Source organism: Physeter macrocephalus, chromosome 8, assembly GCF_002837175.3.
Source record: "Physeter macrocephalus isolate SW-GA chromosome 8, ASM283717v5, whole genome shotgun sequence".
Taxonomy (NCBI): Eukaryota; Metazoa; Chordata; class Mammalia; order Artiodactyla; family Physeteridae; genus Physeter; species Physeter macrocephalus.
Window position 1 is genome coordinate 113,671,475 of NC_041221.1, and position 24,193 is coordinate 113,695,667.

General features: G+C 37.1%; 1 protein-coding gene across 7 annotated transcripts in view; it reads left to right on the top strand.

Annotated features, from left to right (window-relative positions):
• Positions 1-1,324: 1,324 nt before the first annotated feature.
• The window catches only part of COMMD10 (COMM domain containing 10), a 176,730-nt gene continuing 153,861 nt past the window's right edge, over positions 1,325-24,193 (top strand). For 6 of the 7 annotated variants that reach the window (XM_024121789.3, XM_055086725.1, XM_028493148.1 and 3 more), the window contains exons 1-4: positions 1,325-1,409; positions 2,844-2,934; positions 11,852-11,962; positions 13,910-14,065. In XM_024121789.3, coding sequence (XP_023977557.1) covers positions 1,369-1,409; positions 2,844-2,934; positions 11,852-11,962; positions 13,910-14,065 — 399 coding nt within the window. In that variant the 5' untranslated portion in view covers positions 1,325-1,368. Of the gene's footprint in view, positions 1,410-1,665; positions 1,755-2,843; positions 2,935-11,851; positions 11,963-13,909; positions 14,066-24,193 lie in introns of those variants that run through there. The other variant, XM_055086726.1, reaches the window with a different exon arrangement.

The following is a 24,193-nucleotide window of genomic DNA, read 5'->3' on the forward strand; positions in this document are numbered from 1 at the left end:
TCCACTGTCTTTTCATTCTCCAATGCCATTTTACTACCAAGGATTTTATTGCTTTCCATAGATTATTGCAATAGCTCCCTATCTGGCTTTCCTGCTTACCTCTTTCCCATCCAATAATCATTCTGCTTACAGTAATCTTCAACAAACAAACAAACACAGTTCTCACAAAAATTTCTTTGCTTGAAAACATTTAATAGCTCCCCATTTCTCACCAATCTAAATGTACATGCCACGACCTATCATTCAAGTCTTCTTCATGCCACCTGTCCCAGGAAGTTTTCCTGTTCCAACCTCGGATGCCTTATCACTGTTCCCAGCTCTGAATCCCCTTAATGCACTACATGTTTTTCTCTAAGTGAAACAAAGGTATTCCTGAACCCGCGTTGTCTCTCTATTATCCTGAGATGTCCTTAATCGCAGTCTCTGCGGCGATTCATCTCCTCTACTCCGCACTACCTAGCTCAGTGACCAACCACAAAGAAAGGCACAACGAACACTTGCCCATTTACCTGCTGGCAAACCTCAAGGGCAGGAATTTTGGTCTTTTGTATCCCGAGTGTCTAGCACAGTGCCTGGCACACAGTAGGTGCTCAAAGAACACTACTGAACGAATAAAAGTACAAAGAGCCCAGGCTCCGCGTGGGGCACTGCAGAGCTCCAGGGATGTAGATACAGGAAGGGCTGGTGGCGCAGAGCAGAGGGTGGAGCTGGCCCTGGGCTCCTTCGGGGAGCGCGTTCCACTGCCTGCCCATTTGCAGCGCAGGCCAGACACCGTGGGCACTGCTTAAACTTTTTCTTCCCCCAAAAAAGTATGTGTATATGTACGCACGCGTAAACGTATATGTTTATACACACACACTACCTACATAACACATAAAAATAGCCACACCATATCCAAGTATGCGTATATATATATATAATAGGCAAATATGTACATATAAATAAATTAATATATGTACAGCCTTAACTCGGAACGTCGGGAGTGGCGGGGAGGACGACGGGGGGGCCCCTTCGCCCCTCCAGGACCGCAGGACCGGGTACGCACGCGTAAACGTATATGTTTATACACACACACTACCTACATAACACATAAAAATAGCCACACCATATCCAAGTATGCGTATATATATATATAATAGGCAAATATGTACATATAAATAAATTAATATATGTACAGCCTTAACTCGGGAACGTCGGGAGTGTCGGGGAGGACGACGGGGAGGCCCCTTCGCCCCTCCAGGACCGCGGGACCGGAGCGGCGCGGCCCCTGCGCTGCATGAGCCTTACGGCTTGCCGTCCGCCGCTGCCGCCGCCATTGGTTAGACTCCAGGCAGCTGATCCTGGCGGCGGGGCAAGGGAGCTTCGAGGATGGCGGCGTCCGCGGCGCTGATTCTGCGGGAGAGTCCCAGGTAACCCCGGCTGAGCACGGGGGCAGCGCGGGCAGGGCAGGCTTAAGAATGCTGCTGCTGTCTGTCGCCGAGGCGCGGGTGGGGTCCCGGGGCGGGAGGGGCAGGTGCGGGGCCGCGGGTGTCCGGAGGGGCGGGCGCGGGGCTGGCGGAGTCGCAGTGCGGGCCCCGCGGGATTGCGGGAGACTGCGGGTGCTTCCACCTGCACAGTAGTTCACCTGCGTGGACTTACAGTGGGCCTGGGCAGCTGAGGTCAGTACGACAGTGTGTGGTCAGTGTCACCGTTCCCCGAGGCTGTATCGCAGGTACCCAAGCCATCCTGGAGTAACACTGAAATCACGTGGAAAGGTATTCCGTTTCCGTTTTCAGTTCTCTTTCAGACCTCCTGATTATGAGAAAGTCTGCCATTGGTCCCGGATGGTCTTTAATACCTAAGACGCGTTAATATATACCTTTTCAATCAAGATAGACTAGGCCTCAGGCCAGGAGTTTTGGCTTGTAACAGTATCTAGCCAGAATTTAGTAACATTGCTTTTGTTTTCATTTGATTTCTTTTGAGTTCATTTGTTTATTTAGTTCATTTCTATTTATGGTAGGTAAGGTCGGCTGTCTATGGTCGTGAGGTAAAGTTATGTTTTAAAATAAAATTATTTAAGTAAAAATGACTCCATTTAATGAAAAATAATAGTGCTGGTGGTGTGTGGATGCAGAAAAGTGCAGAAGTATACAGGCAAATAATTGAGGCTGGAGAATAACTTTGTGTCTAGATTGGACAGGAGTCTTTTTGAAGAAGAGAGTTGTCATTTTGAAGTTTTTCCTTTTTTGATTACTTGAGTTCTGACAGCCAGTTCCTTTTCTCACACCAGTGTCCTGGGTAACACATCAGTAAACCATATTCAACGTGGTGCAGTGGAATTGTTCTTATCACATAATTTAAGTTGATTATCACAATTGAAACAGGGTTTTAAAACAGCTGTGTACTTAGTGACCCCAAATGATACTGTATGTAGTTTTTTTTTTTTTTTAATTCCATTACCTGCCATGCAGCAGTCTTTTCTTTCTATTTTTGGTGTAATTGCCATTTCCCTCCTCCCACGCTTCTTAAAGTTCTGTTTTGAGTTAAGTGGATACATAAACTTTCACTCCTAAATTAATACCATTCCCCACAGAGTGCAAGCTTCTCCTAGTAGTTTGCCTTGCCCAGAAGAAAGAGAAAATTTGCCAAATAGACCTTTTCAACAGAAATACTTTTGGGGGTATCTTTTGGAAACGTCCTGCCTTTGCTGGCCATCATCTGTTTTTCTTTATTTTACTCAGACTTACCTTGTAGCAAGCAGAGTTGTCGAAATCAAAACTTAGAGACAGCTGTACTAACAGTAACTACAGTACCACTTGGGGAAAACTCATTTTAAAACTTTGTTTTATGAATTTATTTAGCATGAAAAAAGCAGTGTCGCTGATAAATGAAATAGATATAGGAAGATTTCCACGATTGCTCACCCGAATTCTTCAAAAACTTCACCTGAAGGTTTGTATGTTTGCACTTCTATAGATTATAATATATTCTTGTGATTCCACTGCAACGCTAGGTTTCTACTTGAAGTACTTTTTGCGAGGTATTTTTCTCCAGCATGTCCTCAGGAACACCGGGTCTCTAGAAAATTTGATAATATCCCACGGTCAAAAGTTTGGGAACTTCTGTCTTCATTCAAATTAATTTTTTTAAATCATGGAACTTTTCAGAGTATATTTTATGGTAGTGTTAATAGTAAATATTTAAGCGTGAATGTTGTGTGCCAAATTTTCCAAATGTGTTTGACCAGGGAACTGTTTTATCATGGTATTTATTTTGGGACCAAGGCTTTGTGGATCACGCTTTGGGAAAATTCTGATATCATGATTTCATTCTTCATCTTAAAAATAACTCTGTAGTTTTGCTATCAACCAGTATGTAATTTTTCATTTAATCTTTCTCTTCCACTTTTATTTTAAGGGTGTGGTTATCTTAGATATATTGATGCTTAGTAATTCATTACTTGGTTAACTTGCTGACATTACTTAGTTAACTTCTTTATCAGGTTAATAAAATTTAATTCTATTCAACATGTGTTTAAGGAGTGCCCATTAACTGTTCTGCCTGGTGCAAAGTATCATCATTAAATGAGAACCCAGACTCTTACCTCTTCTTTTTCCTGGCCAGAGGCCAGTCCCAAAGCCCTGCCCTTTCTCCCTCTGAAGTATCTCTCAAATCCAAGTTCTCTTCGTAATCCTAGTTCAGACCCTTATTATTTCTCCCTTGGACTACAACAGTTACGTTCAAACTGGTACCGCTGTCTGTAGTCTTCTACCTTCTTATCACTTCTTCATGGTGCTGTTCCATTTATCTTTCCAAATATTTTTTTCCTAAAAAAAAGAAAAAAGTTGATCATATCTTTACAGTGTTCAAAGCCATCAATGACTTTCCGTTGCTCATGGGAAAAAGTTCATATTCCTTAACATTGTATTATAATAACGTTACAATATAGGTACAGTCTGTGTTTTCCCCACTTTGCAAGTGTTTCAGTTACCCTGGACTCTGCTCTTTTACTGGAACGTACTGTGAACTTTTTCGACTTGGTGTCTGTGTAATATACACTTTCCCTTACCTGAAATATCTTCCCTTCTTTAGTGAATAAACTATTCATCTTTCAAGGATTTGACAGTCCTACTCTCAGCAGCTCATCCTCTCTTCTTTGCTTCTAAAACACTTGGTTCATCCTCACCTCACTTTAGTACTACATCATAAATATTTGTTTCGTGATTACGGGGTCTTTCTCTGACCTTGAATACTTTAAGTATCATGTTTTACTCATCTTTATGTTTCCCACACTTGATACATTGATACTTATGCAGTTGGCACTCAGTAGCTATTCTTGGAGTTCATTCTTTTCCTTGCCATGGGAAACACAAAGTGAATATAGGTTCTCTGCATTTCTGCCTATAAGGAATTTGTGATGTAGAGGAGAAACAGGAGGAACAGCCACAATAACAATAGCGGCTACATTCTGTGGTGTTTGCTATTCACAGTTCCATTGCTCCCTCTGTGACCGGTGCTGTTCTAATGGCTTTGTGGTATTAACTCATCTGATCCTCACAGCACCCTTAGGAAGTAAGTACTGTTGTCATCCTTATTTTATTCATGAAGAAACTGAGATAGAGACCAGTTAAGTAATTTGCCCAGGGTCACACAGCTAGCTAGTAAGGCAGTCTGGCTCCAGAATCCATGCCTCTGACCCATTACAGTAAACCTCAGGAAAGAGTGTGAAACGGTATATAAATCAGTCCAAAGTGAATGATGCAGGCAGTTGATACAGAGCTTCTTTGATTGTCTGAGTTGGTGGCTGCCTTCTTTTTTTTTTTTATTTTGTTTATTGTATTTTTCAACTGAAATATAGTTGGTTTACTATGTTGTGGGTGGCTGCCTTCTTAAACACATACAAAGTTGGCCTCCTTTTTTTTTTTTTTTTATTTTGTTTATTGTATTTTTCAACTGAAATATAGTTGGTTTACTATGTTGTGGGTAGCTGCCTTCTTAAACACATACAAAGTGATATGGGACACGAAACACTTACATACATCTTTTGTTCTTCATACTGAGGGAGGATGGAACATCTGCAGGAAACTCGTGACCCTCTGGAGTTGAGAAAACATTAATATCTAGCTTAGAGTAACTGAATGGCCAAAGCATTCCACAGAGGTGTTTGAATGCTGTGCCTTCAGAGGTGGGGAGTGGAGGTGAGACGGTGTGGTTGTTGAGAGCTGAAGCAGCTGAGGACAGAAACATCTGTATTTGATTACTTGCCTGCAGAAAGTCTGGAGAGAAAGTCAGGAAAGGGGCAACCCATCCCCACTCCCCCAACCCACCCGGACAGTTTTAGGGAATGTTCTTCCAGAGGGACTCCAGTTGTGATAAGGGCTCTTATCAAAGAGTTTGCAGCGACATCTCAGATCTGCCAGCTTTCTTTTATGTACTCTTGGTCTGTCAAGTTGGCCTTTGCCTTGGGCCAAGCAGAGTCCTGAGAGCAGTGAAACCGCATGCAGGCAAGCTGGTGAAGAGGTTTAGGGATTGGTTGCTATTCTTAATGTTATCAGCTTGACACTTTGATTTTACCAAGTTTGATCTTGGTAAAATGGGATTGTGGGCAGAGGGTATCTGTTTTTCTCCAGACTGGTTCCTTGGAATCTCTAGTAGAAATGAAAATGGGGAAAATAAGCTTAGGTATAGAATATGCGCACGCCTAAGTATGGGTCTGGGAGTCCTCTTTGAACTGGCCCTATTCCTGAGCAATCGTGGCATATAGGAATACTTGGGAATTTTGGGTGGTTTGTTACCAATGTGTGGAGGGTGCTGGTGGCATTTAATGCCCAGGAACTTTGTTTTTTTTAACTTTTTATATTATATTGGAGTATAGTTGATTAACAACGTTGTGTTAGTTTGATGTGTACAGCAGAGTGATTCAGTTACACATATACACGGATCTATTCTTTTTCAAATTCTTTTCCCATTTAGGTTGTTACATAATATTGAGCAGAGTTCCCTGTGCTGTACAGTAGGTCCTTGTTGGTTATCCATTTTAAATATAGGAGTGTGTACATGTCAATCCCAGTCTCCCTAACTATCCCTTCCCCCCTGGTAACCATAAGTTCGTTTTCTAAGGCTGTGAGTCTGTTTCTGTTTTGTAAATAAGTTCATTTATATCTTTTTTGTAGATTCCGCATTTAAGCGATATCATTGGATACTTGTCTTTCTCTGTCTGACTTACTTCACTCAGTTTGACAATCTCTAGGTCCATCTATGTTGCTGCAAATGGCATTATTTCATTCTTTTTAATGGCTGAGTAATGTTCCATTGTATATGTGTACCTTTAAATGTCTTGCAGTGAGTAGGACAGTCCTGTACAAAGAATTGTCTCATCCTGCATGCTAATAGAGTCTGCCTTGGGAAACACTGAAGGAAATCAGAGTAAATTCCTTATCTGTGAACTTAAGTTCCCTGTGCTGTACAGTAGGTCCTTGTTGGTTATCCATTTTAAATATAGGAGTGTGTACATGTCAATCCCAGTCTCCCTAACTATCCCTTCCCCCCTGGTAACCATAAGTTCGTTTTCTAAGGCTGTGAGTCTGTTTCTGTTTTGTAAATAAGTTCATTTATATCTTTTTTGTAGATTCCGCATTTAAGCGATATCATTGGATACTTGTCTTTCTCTGTCTGACTTACTTCACTCAGTTTGACAATCTCTAGGTCCATCTATGTTGCTGCAAATGGCATTATTTCATTCTTTTTAATGGCTGAGTAATGTTCCATTGTATATGTGTACCTTTAAATGTCTTGCAGTGAGTAGGACAGTCCTGTACAAAGAATTGTCTCATCCTGCATGCTAATAGAGTCTGCCTTGGGAAACACTGAAGGAAATCAGAGTAAATTCCTTATCTGTGAACTTAAAAACAAACATTTGTGGCCTCTAAGTTTTTAAAATAGCTGTCACACTCATGCAATTAAAAAAAAGCCTCATGTACCTTGCTCCAGAGACTCTTAGGCCCTCCCACAAAGCCTATAGATGTTACTATGTTATATGTCTATTTCTGCGAGATGAGGTGTCTGGATTTCTGGCCATGGCCGACTACCAACAGCAAACTGGGGGGTGAAGGTGCTCCTGTGATGGGGCATGTAGACAGTTTCAAGAATCAACTGCTGGGTATAGATTGAAATGGAAGAATTATGAAAATCAGACACAAGAAATACAAAAGCAAAGAAATCTGAGGGCTTTTTCTGAAGTGAAAAATCATCAGTGTATCTTAGCAGTTCTTTAAGAAACTAACTGCAGCACGGAACTTGGACGCTCGTAATTATGATCTGACTTATTACAAGAATCTAGTGTAATGCAATATACTTTGTTTACAGAAGTCTAGAATGGGTACCGTACATTTCAGAAAGATTACTTTTAAAAGTTAAAGTTCTTTTATTTGATAGATTGACTTGTGGGAACCACCATACTTCCTCGTTATGACAGATAGAGAAGTCTCATTATATTAATATAAAGGACAGTCACAGATGTAAACCCCAGCATACAGAAATGCCTGAGGATTTTGTTGTTGTTGTTACAGTGTTTGGAGGGTGTTGCTGGCATTTAATGCCCTGGGACTTTAAATGTCCTAACGATGTGCAGCACAGTCCTGTTCAAAGAAGAATTGGCCTCACCTATGTGGACAGAAAAAGAAAAGAGTAGCTTATCTCTGAAAATGCATTTATTTTGTAATTAATATAAGCTGGAGGGCTTCTTACAACTTAGTTTATTAGGTTAAAATGATATATATACATTTTAAATTATGGCATACGCAGACTAGTAGGACCACGTGTTCTTCCATTGTGTTGGTGTGTGTGTGTATGCCTGTGTATGTGAGTCAGAGCTTGGATTCCGGACCACAGGCCTCTCTTGTCTCTAAAGCCGTGCTCTGAGCTTTTAAAACCTAATTGCCTTCATAATTATTTAGATAGTATACTGTTTTCATAGAATAGAAGATCCGTATAACTTTCTGAGCAATGTGACCTGATTTCAACTATATGTGGAATTCAGATGAGTTCACTCATCGTGCATGTTAAGAAAATAAATTCTTCAAAAAAAGAAAAAGTTGGAAGAATGGAGTTTTTGATTTGTTCTTTTTTGTGCCCTTAAAGTTCAAAATAGAGTGCTTAAGTGAAGTGTTTCAGTAACATTTTAAATTTCATAAATAGTTTATGAGGAAGTTTTTGTTTTCAGACATTTAAACAACATGGACGAACTGAAATGCCCCCCTTGGCTAACTCTTGCCCCTTCCTCCATCGTAATTCTCTTATGTGTGAGTTATCTATTGCTGAATTGCAAATTTCCCCTAAATTTAGCAGATTAAACCAACAATAAACATTTATCTCTCACCCTTCCTGTAAGTCAGGAATTTAGCAGTGGCTTGGCTGGGTGGTCCTGGCTTGGGGTTCGCATGAAACTGCTCTCAGCTGTTGGTTGGGGCAGCTGGTACCTGAAGTTTTGATTGGCGTAGAGGATTTCCTTCTAACATGGCTAGATGGTGGCACCAGTTAGTTCCTTGTCACATGGGCCTTTGCTCCTGACATGGAAGTTGTCTTCTTCCAGAATGAGTGGTCCAAGAGAGGGAGGTGCTGTCCTTTTTATGACCTAGGCTTGGATATCACATACTTTCACTTTTACTATATTCTACTGGTTAGAAGTAAGTCAGTAAGTCTGGCTCATATTCAGGGGAGAAGAAATTAGGCTCCATCTTTTGAACAGAGGAGTGTTAAAAGAATTTACAGATATGATAAAACCACCACACCTCCCTAGAAGTAGTCTTTGTTGTCGATTTGGTTTTCATCTTTCCAAGTCTTTTTTTCAAGTATTAATAAATACAGATGTGCAAACATGTGCATGCATATATAATTAGAAATTTTTGGTTTTTATATAAATGCGTTCATAAGTGGCATTATACTATTTACCTTTTTCACTTATCACTTGTATCTAAGATCTTTCCATGTCAAGCCACACAGCAGTTATTCTTTTTAAATACTGTTTTTCCTTTCTGCCTGTGTATATATGTTTATGGCATATGCTTTTTAAATATGTAGAAAAAATTAACATCCATTTTCCATTTAAAATTTAAGTTTCCTGGACACTTGCTCTCTAATTTTATAAACGTGGGCCTTAAATTTCTCCCATTGAGAGGGTAAAAACGAATATATCTCCTTTACTTTCTCTTAAACACCCAGATATGTGTGGGTTACTTTTGGTACCTAGGAAGAAGTTAACCTGCTGCTGTCTGGAAGCAAATAGAGTGACTTACATTTAATATTGATCTACCCAGGGTCTTTGCTGAGCAAGATATTTACTATGGATTTGGAACTTTGTTTCATGGCTGTATTTTATTCTCCATTTGTTGTTCTGCTCACATATTTTAAGCGCCACCTTATTTTAAGGGTGCACGTTTTATGTACCAGTGGATGGGGGGAGATACATGTTCCCTTGTCCCCCTTCACTCCAAACCACTTTATTAATATGATGCCCTTGAAGATCTTGAGAATGTCCCTTTTCTTGCTCATGCCCCACAGCCAAAAAACCAAGGGACAAACCAGAACAAATTAAAAAAAAACAAAAAAAATGGTCCACATCAAAAAAAAAAAATCTTAAAAAAAAAAGTCTCACTTTCTTGTACATATTGAGGACACTGAAGTTTATTTTTCTACGTGCTCAGTCACTATTTTTATTTTGTCAAAATATCTCGTTTGGTGTATATTTAAAGGAATCAGATTGACAAACTTGGAAGTTAAATTGTACATATCCATTGAGTTTAGTGCAACATGTGGTTCATTGATTGTACATGAGTAATACTGTTATTCTCTTCCTCATATTGATAAAGTCTGGTACTGTAGGTCATTATTTCAAGAAAGTGTATGGTAGTCACAGAAATTCTGGAACTTTAAAATCAAAACATTGCTCTTGAGGTAAGTGATTGGCATTTTGGCCAATTTGGGTTCATGCTTTTCTCAGTCATAAAACAGGTAGTAGATACTGGGAGTTCTGGTGACTAGCCTCCCCAAACCAAAAATATGCCAGCTTAAAGTTCTAATGCTGCTTCACTTGAGCAATTGTAAAGTTGTACCTCATCCTAAGCTGTTAAGGCATGGACTTCTGAAACTTCTCCATGTGGCTGTTGGGGAGAGGCAGCAACAGGGAAAGTTGTTTTTGGTGTGTGTAGATAAAGTATTTTTATTTGAAAGCAGTTCTAATAGTGTATATTTTGCATACTTGAAAAACCAGTCTTTAGATCAAGGAGATTGTTTTGGAAATGAAAGAAAGGAGATTAGCCAGAAGTTATACTCAGATGGCTAACTTCTTTCTTTCATATATTGCTTATAAAAGTAATGTGTGTAATGTGTAAGTTTCAGAAAATATTAAAATTATCAAAAAGACTTAATTTGTCGCTTTATATATGCTCTTATAATAATCCATACTTCTGCAGAACTCATTTAAAAGGGAAGTTATTGGAACAATTATTTGTTTTTAATTTGTCTTTCTAACTAGAGGATAGTACTCCTGAGGACATAAACTGTCTATGTAGCACATAATAAGTACTCAGTAAATATATATATATGTGTGTGTGTGTGTGTGTGTGTGTATATATATATTTTTTTTGTACTTCTGCAGTATCAGTTGTGATTTCTCCTCTTTCATTTCTTATTTTGTTTATTTGGGTCTTCTCTCTTTTCTTAGTGAGCCTGGCCAGAGGTTTGTCAATTTTGTTTACCCTTTCAAAGAACCAGCTCTTGGTTTTATTGATATTTTTTCTATTGTTTTTTTAATCTCTATTTTATTTATTTCCTCTCTGACCTTTATTAGCTCCTTCCTTCTTCTGAATTTAGGTTTTGTTTGTTTTTCTAATTCTTTTAGGTGGTGGGTTAGATTATTTGAGATTTTTTTTGTTTCTTAAAGGCCTGTATCACTGTAAATTTCCCTCTAAGAATTGCTTTTGCTGCATCCCATAACCCGTTGACTTTTAATAAAATAATCCTAAGGGTTAAACTAGTTGCCAGCTCTCTATCTGATGGGAATCCTGGTGCTAGGTAATGGAGGATGTAGATAAAGGTTCTCAAGGTTAACAGTTTTTAACGGTTTAGTGCTTTCAGGGTAGGCTCCCTCTTATTAAATGCCTACAGGGGCTTAGGGCTAGGTAAGGTCATATACTGGCAGAGATTTTGGGGTGAGTTGGGGGGAGGAAAGAGCTACCAAAGGAAAGGAGCCGCCAAGTATTTTCTATCTTAAAATGCTGTTCTCTTAAATGGAAATTTTGCTTTGGGCTCTTAGAAGAGTTGCTGGGACCCATTATAATTGGATAGTGTTATTACAGAGAAGGTGTCCCCCCCCCCAATGTTTTTTAAATTTTCTTTCTTAATTTTTATTTTATACTGGAATATAGTTGATTATAATGTTGTGAGTAAAGATGGAAATTACTATTAATTATTGTTAACATTTTGGGGTTTTACCTTGTAGTATTGTTTTTTCTAAATGTCCATTTAAAAAAAATTTTTTTATACAGCAGGTTCTTTTTAGTTATCCACTTTATACATATTAGTGTATATGTTAAATGTCCATCCTTTATGTTATTTACCATTATTTTCCACCTCCTATAAGTCATAGAATTGAAAATATTGGGTTTTTTAAATGAAATTTGTTTGGCAAGAGCCAGGTAATGAACTGTACTATGATTTTAAGATATTGAAATTTACAGACACAACAGTTTCTTTCTAGGATGGATTTACTTTCTTCAAGTTCTCATTGTCATATGAATAAATGAATCTTCTGTTGAGTATCTGAGTTTTGAGTACCTGAGTGTATGCTAATAGATTGCTTTCCGTGTTGTAGGCTGAGAATAGTTTCAGTGAAGAAGAGGAAGAAAAACTTCAAGCTGCATTTTCTCTGGAGAGACAAGATCTTCACCTAGTTCTTGAAACAATATCTTTTATTTTAGAACAGGTATTTTTATTGCCCCAAATTTCCTAACCATGGTTTGTTTACTACATGTTTGCATTGTTGTGATATCTATAACATTTTTATCTTATTTTTCTCAAGTATACAGATGGAAGCTGTGAATGTTTTATCAAAAAATTTTGATGTAGTAAAAAAATTTTGAATGTGTGATTATTTTTCCATGGTATTGCGTTCTACTAAAACAGTCTTAGTGTTGAGCAGCATGAGTAAAGTATTTGACAATATGAATCAAGACTTCGTTGACTTGAGACAGTTAAAAAAGATTCAAATTTATTGTTACTTGGTATAATAATTTGGAAAAATGATTTGGAAAAATAAACACATTTTATTTAAGAAATTTAATAAATGATTTTGGAGGATTTATTTGAGTAGGTTGATAAAACATTTAGAAAAGAAATATTTGTCAAAGGTCCTTTTGTCATACTATTTCTTCCTACTGAGCTGTTCTTCTGCATCCCTTCTTTACATCTAAATTCAGTTCCTTGTTCAAGTTCATTGTTCTGTTCAAATCACATCTCCTCCCACTGCAGACTTGAGCCCTTATACTTGCAATCCTCCCCTTATTTGGATTCCTTTTATGCTTGGCTCATCATGGTAGAGCACATTGCTAGTCTTTTCATTATTTCATGTTATGTCAGTTATGTCTCCTTCACTAGGTTTGGAATTTGTATGGGGCCAGGATCACATTTTCTGTGCATCTTATGTAAATGTAGCACATTGCTGGGCTAAAAATAAATTCTTTTTTTTAACATCTTTATTGGAGTGTAATTGCTTTACAATGTTGGGTTAGTTTCTGCTGTATAACAAAATTAATCAGCTATACGTATACATACATCCCCATATCCCCTCCCTCTTGCATCTCCTTCCCACCCTCCCTATCCCACCCCTCTAGGTGGTCACAAAGCACTGAGCTGATCTCCCTGTGCTATGCAGCTGCTTCCCACTAGCTATTTTACACTTGGTAGTGTATATCTGTCAATGTTACTCTCTCACTTCGTCCCAGCTTACCCTTCCCCCTCCCCATGTCCTCAAATCCATTCTCTATGTCTGCGTCTTTATTCCTGTCCTTCCCAGGATATATGCCCAGTAGTGGGATTGCTGGGTCATATGGTAGTTCTCTTTTTAGTTTTTTAAGGAACCTCCATACTGTTCTCCATAGTAGCTATAAAAATAGATTATTAATAAATTCCTGTTGTTTGATTAAGTAGAATACTTGTGAAATAAAAGTTTATTTCTCAATAAACAACACTGTAGTTTCCTGGGCATTCTAGTGAATAGATACTGTTAGGAGGACAAGCTGCTAGGCATCTACTACATGAAGCCTTATACAGATTACAGATCATAAAGATGATTATGGTTCTTATCCTTGGTGAACCTTCAGTAGAAGAAAAGGATAACTGAATGGGGCAGAGCAGCCTGGAGTTTATGAGAAAGTTTTTTCAGAATAATGTGAAAAACAACAGGTATCACCGTGAAAAAAGTTTTCAATTTTTTATTATATATTACCTAGGAAGTTGGTAGATGAACATGGTTTTGAGAAAGTGTTTCTTGGAAAAATTTTGATAGTTGGGAAACAAAACCACTGTGTACTTATTTGAAATAATGAAGTGAAATAAGGAAATGAACTTTTAATTAGGATACCATTTACATAGCCAAAGCATAGAAGTTTTTCTGTTAAGTGGATTTAGTATTACTTAAACCACAGGCAAAAATGAAGCAGTTTAGCTTGAATAATTTAGGCCATTTAATTCTGAATCTTCCAGCCCTTGGTTGAGTATATTATTATTTGTAAAATAATAAAAAAATCTCTTCAGCAGAAATATGAAATTTTTAAAATTTAAATCATTTAAAATAATGTTGTATTTGATTACAGTTCAAGGTCTCTGTATGAACAGTAGGGATATATATAATTTTTTTTTTCCTCTTTAATAGGCAGTATATTACAATGTGAAGCCAGCAGCTTTGCAGCAGCAGTTAGAGAACATTCATCTTAGACAAGACAAAACAGAAGCATTTGTCAATGCTTGGTCTTCTATGGGTCAAGAAACAATTGAAAAATTCAGGCAGAGGATTCTTGCACCCCACAAGGTATAGGATATACTACTCAAAAGATATTTTTCAATATGTATGTATGGCATAAATTATTATATGTGAAAAGTTCCACTCTCGTCTTCTGTTTTCTGGAAATATTTGTGATTGGTGTTATTTTGCATTTTCACCAGCATTATATGAGCATTCCGGTAGTTCCAAATCCTTGTCAGCCCCTGGTATTGTCAGTTGTCTGTATTAAGCTATTTTGTTAGGTTTTGTAATGATATCTTGTGTTTTTAATTTACATTTCCCTAATAACAGATTATGATGATTATCTTTTTATGTACTTACTTGCCATCCATATGTCTCCTTTGGTGAAGTGTCTGTTCAGATCTTTTGTCTAACTGTATTTCCATACTGTGACAGATAAAGAATTATATAGTAATATAAATATAAAGGACAATTACAAGTATAAATCCCAGCATATAGAAATGCATGGGTTTTGTTTTTGTTCTTGTGTTTTTGGTTGTTAACAGTTTGTAGAAGGTGTTTGTTTTCTTTCTGTTGAGTTTTGTGAATCTTTGAGTCCTTTGTCAGATATATGATTTGCAGATATTTTCTCTTAGTCTGTAGCTTTCCTGTTTAGTTTCTAACTGTCTTTTGCAAAGTAAAACCTTTAAAATCTGATCAAGTTTGATTTTATCATTTTTTTCTTTTATTGATACTGCCTTTGGTTTTGTATCTAAGAATTTGTAGCTTAATGCAATGTCACAAACTTTTGTTTTCTTCTAAGTGTTTTATAGTTTGTGTTTTACATTTAAGTCTAACATCCAGTTTGGGTTAATTTATAAGCCATGAGGTACAGGTCCAAGTTCTTTTTTTTTCTGATATGGATGTTCATTTGTTTCAGCATAATTATTGATAACATCCTTTTGTTATTGAATTGCCTTAGCCCCTTTGTCAAAAATCGTTTGACATATTTGTGTATCTATTTCTAGACTCTCTTTTTGGTTTCATTTCTCTATTTGTCTATCTTTATGCCAATATCATGCTGCTTTAATTACTGTAGCTTTGTAGTAAGTCTTAAAATCAAGTATTGTTAATCTGCTGACTTTGTTCTTTTTAATAATTGTTTTGGCTATTCTAGTTTCTTTACCTTTTAATACAAATTTGAAAACCAGGTTTTTTAATATCTGCAAAAAATCCTCTGGAATTTTGATTGCGATTTTGTTTAATTTATAGGTCACTTTGTAGAGAAATGACTTCTTAACAGTATTGAGTATATCTCCATTTATTTAGGTCTTGTTTGATTTCTTATATCAGTGTTTTTCATTTTTCAGCATATTTTGTTAGATTTGAACACTCTTAACCTAAGTTTTTTTTTGTAGTTGTTGTAAATGGTACTGGATTTAAAATTTTGGTTTCTAGTTATTTACTGCTAGAATATAGAAACACAGTTGATTTTTATATATTGATATTGTATTCAAGACCTTGGTAAACTCACTAATTAGTTATAGCAGTTTTTTTTGGTGGTTTTCCTTGTGATTTTCTTTGTAGAAAGTCAGATTGTTCATGAATATAGAGATAGTTTTATTTCTTCCTTTTCAGTTAGTTCAGCTTTTGTTTTTCCTGCCTTACTGTACTAACTAGGACTTCTAATATGATGTTGAATAAGATTGGTAAGTTTGAACATCATGCTTTGTTCCCAGTTTTAGAGAGGAAGCATTCAGTTTCTCATTAAGTAAGATGCTAGAGACTTCCCTGGTAGTCCAGTCGTTAAGACTCCTCGCTACCATGGCAGGGGCACAGGTTTAATCCCTGGTCAGGGAACTAAGATCCCGCATGCTGGGTGGTACGGCAAAAAAAATAAAAAAGAGAGTAGGATGGTGGTTACCAGGGGCTGGGGCTGGGGTAGGGAAATGGAGGCAATGTTGTTCAAAGAGTACAGATTTCCAGGTATAAGATGAATAAATTCTGGGGATCTAATGTATAAAATAGAAACAAAAAGATGCTAGCTATGGGTTTTTAGAAAATGCCCCTGTATTGTTTTCATTTCTCTTTTTTTTTAAACTCTACATTCTAAGAGCTCTCAAGTGTCCTCCACATCACAGCTTCGTTTTTCATTTTAATTTCTGCTTTTTCCTGTATCCTGTACAGATTTTAAGTTTTCCATTTTTTTATCCCTAAAATATTTTTAACCATCTCCATTAAAAAAAAATCTCCACTTGCCTTTGAATATTTGCCTATTTTTATATTTATATAATTTTCTTCTGTTTTTTTTTTCTTGCATTTATATAAGTACAGTATACTTGTATAGTTCAAAATATTTCTTTTTTCACCTCTAACAGTAAGTCATTTTTTATTGTTTTCTGGATGATCGTTTGTTGCTTTTTTAAAAGTAATATTTCTGGGGCTTCCCTGGTGGTGCAGCGGTTAAGAGTCCGCCTGCCAATGCAGGGGACCCGGGTTCAAGCCCTGGTCCAGGAAGATCCCACATGCCGCATAGCAGCTAGGCCCATGCACCACAACTACTGAGCCTGCACTCTAGAACCTGTGAGCCACAACTACTGAGCCTACATGTCACAACTACTGAAGCCCGTGTGCCTAGAGCCTGTGCTCCACAACAAGAGAAGCCACCGCAATGAGAAGCCCATGCACCACAACAAAGAGTAGTCCCCACTCGCCACAACTAGAGAAAGCCCTCGCGTCGCGGTGAGGACCCAACGCAGCCAAAAATAAAATTTAAAAAAAAAAGTAATATTTCTTCCGTATGTTGTATTACATTAACTTCTGTTTAAGAAGTAGTTTGGTCAGTTGTCATATAAAATATGCAAAAAAGTAGTTGGATATGATTAATTGGTCCCTATGACACTGGTCCCTTGAGAATGTAGGAAATTATCTTTTGCCAATACAGAGTATATGAGAGGGTAGCTAATACATTTTTTAATAACTTAAATGCTAATTAAGATCATATAATAATAGCAAACATTTCTTATGTTTACGGTGGGCCAAAAACTCTACTAAGTGCATTATATCTTGTAAGAGCCATTAATAGTTCTAGTTTATATTTAAAATTAAACTGAGGATTAGAGAGATTAAATAATTGGTCCATGGTCACACAGCTAAATAAGTGGTAGAGTTGGGATTTAACAAAGTAGTCACACTCCTAAGCCACTGTGCTATACTACCACCTAAATGTTAGCAGCAGAATTTTTCTGTGTCAGGCATTATGTAGGGTGGTTTACATAGTTTGTGTGTGTGTGTGTGTGTGTGTGTGTATACGTGTCTGTGTGTTTTATACCTTTGAAAAAGAAATAAAACTTTCAAAAGTGTACCTTTACCATGTTAAGCCGAGTGGTCCATGGTGAAGGTGAAGTGGGAATCAGATTGGGCTCTCTCTCTCTTTTTTAAAAAAAATTTTATTTATTTATTTTTCGCTGCATTGGGTCTTCGTTGCTACGTGCAGGCTTTCTCTAGTTGTGGTGAGTGGGGGCTACTCTTCGTTGCGGTGTGTGGGCTACTCATTGTGGTGGCTTCTCGTTGCAGAGCACGGGGTCTAGGTGCGTGGGCTTCAGTAGTTGTGGCACGCAGGCTCAGTAGTTGTGGCACATGGGCTCTAGAGCGCAGGCTCAGTAGTTGTGGCACATGGGCTGTAGTTGCTCCGCGGCATGTGGGATCTTCCCAGACCAGGGCTCGAACCCACGTCCCCTGCATTGGCAGGCGGATTCTCAACCGCTGCACCACCAGGGAAGTCCGAGATTGGTCTCTCTCTTAATTGAGCCTTGTTCCTTTTATGTCATGGTACCTCTGGCAACTATAATGTTATCTTCCTTTTTTGCCCTGATGACTGTTAAGATATGGTGACTAAAATAGCTGTGGATGAAAATAGATCATGTCATTTAAATTGTAACAAAAATATATGGCAGTGACTTATTATATAATGAACAAAAGTTGTATTTGCAGTGACTGTTTTACAGTCATTTAGAGGTTCACAAACTGTGTGGTGCTTGCAGTGGAACATCTGTGTAAGTAATTCTGAATTCAAAGAGAGTCAGATTCAATTAAATAACAAGTTAAAAAATCAAAGGGAACTTATTTTTAATTCAGTTTTTAAAAACACCTCTTTTCATCTTCTGTTATTTAAATCTAATAAGTGAGAGGAAGATTGAAAATTGGATAGCTTTTTACAGGATATGATTGAAGGGATTTAAAAATTTTATCCTGTCTCACTTTTTTTTTTTAAAATACAGTTTATCTTAACCTCTTTGGACACTGAAATGTTACCATTGCTTATTAGAATTGGTAGTCTTCCCTCTTTTATCAGTGTTGACTATGTTAGCAGTGTCCATCTAACAGGGTTTTCTGTTTGATATTTGTTAAAATGCCTGTGTGGTTACAACATTTATTAAATTATGAATACCCTTTCAGACAGAACTTGAATACTATGTTTAATTTTACTCCTAAAATTCTGGTTAGAGTCCCTTTATGTGTATTCCTGCTATGCAAAATGTAAAAACTTACATGTTAAATATTACTGACATATTGATACATCTCTCTTTTTTCTGAGACCTTAAGGAAAAGAATTGTGTTTTTTTATATGATATTTTTTCTAAAATATTTTTACATTTGAAGTTCACCCTATTCCTCAGTAACAGATATGATTATGAGAAATATACATAAGGCATATTTTTAGCACTCTGAGTAGCCTGCTCTTTAAAGGCTACTGATTCCTTTACTGATTCCTTTTTTTAAAATGTACTTGTATGTTTGTTAGGAAGATTTTAAAGATAAATTTGACAGTTGTATTTGTTTTGAATGCTCAAAATGTGTGTATTGTGATTTAGTCCTGTTAAGAGTGTTCTTAATTTTACCAGTTACTTAGCAAATTTATTATTTCATTATGTAGTGAAAATTCATCATGTCTCATATGTTCTTGAGAAACCTGCATTTAAAAATGGATGGCTAACGTTCGTAAGATAATAATGTTCCTAACAGTCTTTTAAAAAAATCCTCTTTGGGCTCCCCTGGTGGCGCAGTGGTTGAGAGTCCGCCTGCCGATGCAGGGGACGCGGGTTCGTGCCCCGGTTCGGGAAGATCCCACATGCCGCGGGGCGGCTGGGCCCGTGAGCCATGGCCGCTGAGCCTGCGTGTCCAGAGCCTGTGCTCCGCAACGGGAGAGGCCACAACAGTAAGAGGCCCACGTCCCACACACCCCAAAAAAAAAAAAAAAAAAAAGAAAAATCCTCTTTAAGCCATTATAATAAGATTTACTTTATTGTTAAGTGTAACAACTAATTGTTTGCTTCATTAATTGTTAAATATCTGTCTTTTATATGTAATATAAGAAATTTAGATTTGACATTTTTAAAACTTAGTGTATTCTTTTGTTTTATTATTTTCTTTTATATTCTTATTTCATTTCTTTTGGAATTCTAAGGATGGATGAATGGCTTTATTAAAAAGAGAACAGTAAAAGCATACTTCATATAGCTAAATCTAAATACATAACTATGAATACATATCTGAGTGCTTTTTCAAGATTTAAACGCTTCTTAACATTATCATCTGCATTTATAGGAAAGGTATTTTGTTATAATTATATCTATATACAAGTCAAATTTCTGCCTCATTTGTTACGTTAGTTGTTGGCATGTTAAGAATGAAGTGAAAGCCATAGTTTTTCCATGTGCTGGAATTGACTGAATGTAAATGTTTGTGAGGTTTAAATGCTGCTATATTCATTTACTGTTTTTTTATTGAAATATAATTGACCTGCAGAAAATGCAGAGATTTTAAGTTTGTTCAGTTTGATGAATTTCAGAAATTATATATACCCATTTAATCATTCTCCTTAACAAAATAGAGAAAATTTTCATTGCCTGGAAAGTGCCCAGTTTTAATTCCCTCCACCTTCATACTCAAATTTCCATCACTGTACGTTGTTTTTTTTCTGTTCTTAGACTTAATATAAGTGAACTCAAATAAATGTGTCTGTCTCTCAACATAATGTTTTATGGATTCATTCATGTTGTTACTTGTATCAGCAATTCTTTTGTTGCTGAGTAATATTTCCTTGTATGAAAATAACACAATTTGTTTATCTGTACTCCTCTTGATAGACTTTTGGGTTGTTTCCAGTTTCTGGCTATTATGAATAAGACTGCTATTTGACATTTGTGTTCAAGTCGTTTTGTGGACATATGTTTTTATTTCCCTTGAGTAAATGTCTAGCAATGGGATTGCTGACCCCTTAAGCCAAATCTGAGGCTTTGTATTTGAGTTTTAGCCAGTCCATGCTGCACGGATTGGGAAAAAGTCATATAAATGTAAAAAGTCATATAATTGTGAATCTGTCACCTTGTGTGGTTCCCTTCTTTTACGATTCTGTCACCTTTTGTGGATCCCTTCCCTTTAACTTCTTTCTGCTTTTAGTCATTCTCCAATGCCTTCAAATCACTGTTTTTAAAATATTTTGTTTAGAAGTTATACTTTTTATTTGCAAGGGAAGTTGATGTGATATAAACTACTTCCTACCATTATCAGATTAGGAACTCTAAAAGTGTTTCTTTTAAATTGTAAGTCTTATTCTGTCCTTGCTCTGCTCCAGATCCACCAAGTCTTTCCGTGTTGTTTATAATGGAAGTCAGAGTTCTTACAATTGCCTTTAAGACCCTACATGATCAGTAACCCCTTCCGGTCCGCTATCTTGTTGACCTACACCTGGCTCACTTTGGATAATTCTATTCTCTTTACCTCAGAACTCTTGGATGTTCATGTGGTTGGCTTCCTTATCTTTTTCAGCTCTTTGCACAAATATCACACTTATCGGTGAGCCTTGCTGTAATCATCATAGTGAAAAGTGCTTCCACCTCTATGGTACATTCTTACTTCGTTTTTTTCTATAATACTTATTATTCTTATCTGGCCTTCTATATTTTCTACATGTTCATTTTTTTAAATTGTCTGTCTCTACTACTAAACTATAAACTCAACAAGGGCAGGAATTTTTGTCTGTTTTGTTCACTACTGTATTTTCACTACTTTAAACGGCCCTTGGTAGATAGTGGGTTCTCAAAAAATAGTTGTTGATTAAATCAATGCACAATATCCCTGCTTTACTGATTGTGCTATTTTGAGGTTCAGTTTATAGGGTTTTCTTATAAGGAGGGATATTTGTGTTTATTGGTGTTAGAAAGAAAAGTAAAGAGAGGAGAGTATGGATTATATTTTGTATTTCCTAGTGTTCTTTTGTGTTTTCATTTTGGTTGTACTTTAAGCCTTTTGTGGTTCATTTATTTCATGACTCTTGACTTTTGCTGGAATACTAGATTCAGTCATTTACATTTTTCCTCTTTAAAAGTGGGAATATGTATAATAAGCATTGCTTTAGCTTGAAATGGAAATTCTCCAGGGGAAAAAAGGTGATGTCATTAGCTGTTGATGTAGCAATCAATTTAAAGAACTTTAGATCTAAGAGACCCTTAATCAGTCTAATTTGAAGTAGAAATGTATTCTCTGCTTTATAAATAATTGACTAAAACCAGACCATTAACAATTTAAATAAAGATTTTACTAATGCTAAAGAACTGTGCTGTTAGCAGAATTACTCTTATGTCATAGTTGTCAAAGATGTGCACTTGCTAAATAGAATTGATGTACTTTTTCAGAGTGTTGTCAACTGTGAGAGCATTAGTTGAATGACATTTGGGTGTCCTCAAACTTGTACTATGGTCTTCATATATTCATGGTATGCAGAGGTGGCAAGCAGTCTGAAGGATGATTCATTGATGTTTTCCCTCATCATTTTTGGATTTGAAGACCAATTAGGTATTTTGGCCACGTCTGTGGGTCAAGGAGTATAATTTTAAGTTTCAAGCCACCCTAGCAATGACACTAGGTTGACTTTTGTGGCATCTAAACTTGAGGGTATAGGTTAGAGAGTATCCCTAAGTTGTGATATTTGTAGTAAAGCATTTATACCTCTTGTAATGTGGATACTGTATTGCATAGTAGTCATCTCTGAGATCCTGACCTTGTCTTCATGGACTTATAGATATGACAGTATAGATTCTTTCTCTGGGAGGCAAGTAGTAGTGTGGCTTGTTCCTTTGAGATTTACTGCCTCCTGTTCTTGCCCATGACTAGAGGATGGCAAAGAGATTGAAGATGTTCTCTCATCGCACCTATACATTCCTCTGTTCCAGCCTTTAATATATTGTATCTTTTAAAAAATAGCATTATTAAATTATAATTTACATAGTGTAATCTGTATCCTTTTAATTGCACTATTTGGTGAATCTAGATAGTGTTTTATCTGTGAGATCATGGTCATAATCAAAATACAGAGCATTGGGCTTCCCTGGTGGCGCAGTGGTTGAGAGTCCACCTGCCGATGCAGGGGACACGGGTTCGTGCCCCGGTCTGGGAGGATCCCACATGCCGCGGAGCAGCTGGGCCCGTGAGCCATGGCCACTGAGCCTGCGTGTCCGGAGCCTGTGCTTCGCAACGGGAGAGGCCACAACAGTGAGAGGCCCGCGTACCGCAAAAAAAAAAAAAAAAAAAAGAAAAGAAAAGAAAAAAAAATACAGAGCATTTTCATCATGCTAAAAAGTTTCCTTATGCCCCCTGGCAGTTCCTTCCTCCCTAAACCCTGGCTGCAGGAAACCACTGATCTGCTTTGTGTCACTATAGATTGTGTTTAGTAGGATTTTATATAAATGGAATTATACACATGTACTTTCCTCTGGCTTCTTCCACTGAGTATGATTTTGAGGTTCATCTATGTTGTTGAATGTATTAATGGTTTGCTCCTTTTTACTGTGGGTTGGTATTCTTTTTTATTGCGGGGTGGTATTCTATCATATGGATGTATCACAGTTTGTTTATCCATTCACTTGTTGACGGATAGTGGGGCTCTTTACAGCTTTGGGCTATTTTGAATAAATCTGTTAACATTCATGTACACATCTTTTTATGGACATGTATTTTCATTTCTCTTGAGTAATTTCTTAGGGGTGGATTGTAGGGTCAATGTATATTTAACTATATGAGAAACTGCCAAACAGTTTTCCAAAGTGGTTATACTATTTTACATTCCAACCAGCAGTTTCTTCATATCCTGGTCAACACTTGGTGCTGCCATTCTTTAAAGTTTGAGCCATTCTAATGAGTATAAGGATGTTGAACATAAGGATTTTGAATATCTTTTTATGTGTTTATTGGCCATTTGTTTATCTTCTTTTGTGAATTATCTGTTCCAATCTTCACCCTTTTTGTATAGATTTCATTTTCTTTTTTTTTAAATTTATTTTTCTTTTAACATCTTTATTGGAGTATAATTGCTTTACAGTGGGGTAGATATCATTTTCTTATTTTGGTAAGAATTATTTATATAGTTTGGATACAAGTCCTTTGTATATGTATTGTGAATATTGAATATTCAATATTGAATATTGAATAATGTATTGTGAATATGTATTGTGAATATTTTATTAGTCTGTGGCTTGCCTTTTTCCTTTTTTTTTTTTTTTTTTTTTTTTTTTTTGTGGTACGCGGACCTCTCACTGTTGTGGCCTCTCCCGTTGCGGAGCACAGGCTCCGGATGTGCAGGCTCAGCAGCCATGGCTCACGGACCCAGCTGCTCCGCGGCATGTGGGATCTTCCCGGACCGGGGCACGAACCCGTGTCCCCTGCATCGGCAGGCGGATTCTCAACCACTGCGCCACCAGGGAAGCCCGCTTGCCTTTTTCTTAATGGTGACTTTTTTTTTTTTTTTTTTAACACCTTCATTGGAGTATAACTGTTTTACAATAGTGTGTTAGTTTCTCCTTTACAACAAAGTGAATCAGTTATACATATACATATGTTCCCATATCTCTTCCCTCTTGCATCACCCTCCCTCCCACCCTCCCTATCCCACCCCTCTCGGTGGTCACAAAGCACAGAGGTGATCTCCCGGTGCTATGCGGCATCTTCCCACTAGCTATCTAATTTACATTTGGTAAATATGTCCTGCCACTCCCTTCTGGCTTGTAGAGTTTCTGCTGAGAGATCAGATGTTAACCTTATGGGGACTCCCTTGTGTGTTATTTTTTTTTCCCTTGCTGCTTTTAATATGTTTTCTTTGTATTTAATTTTTGACAGTTTGATTATTATGTGTCTTGGCGTGTTTCTCCTTGGATTTAT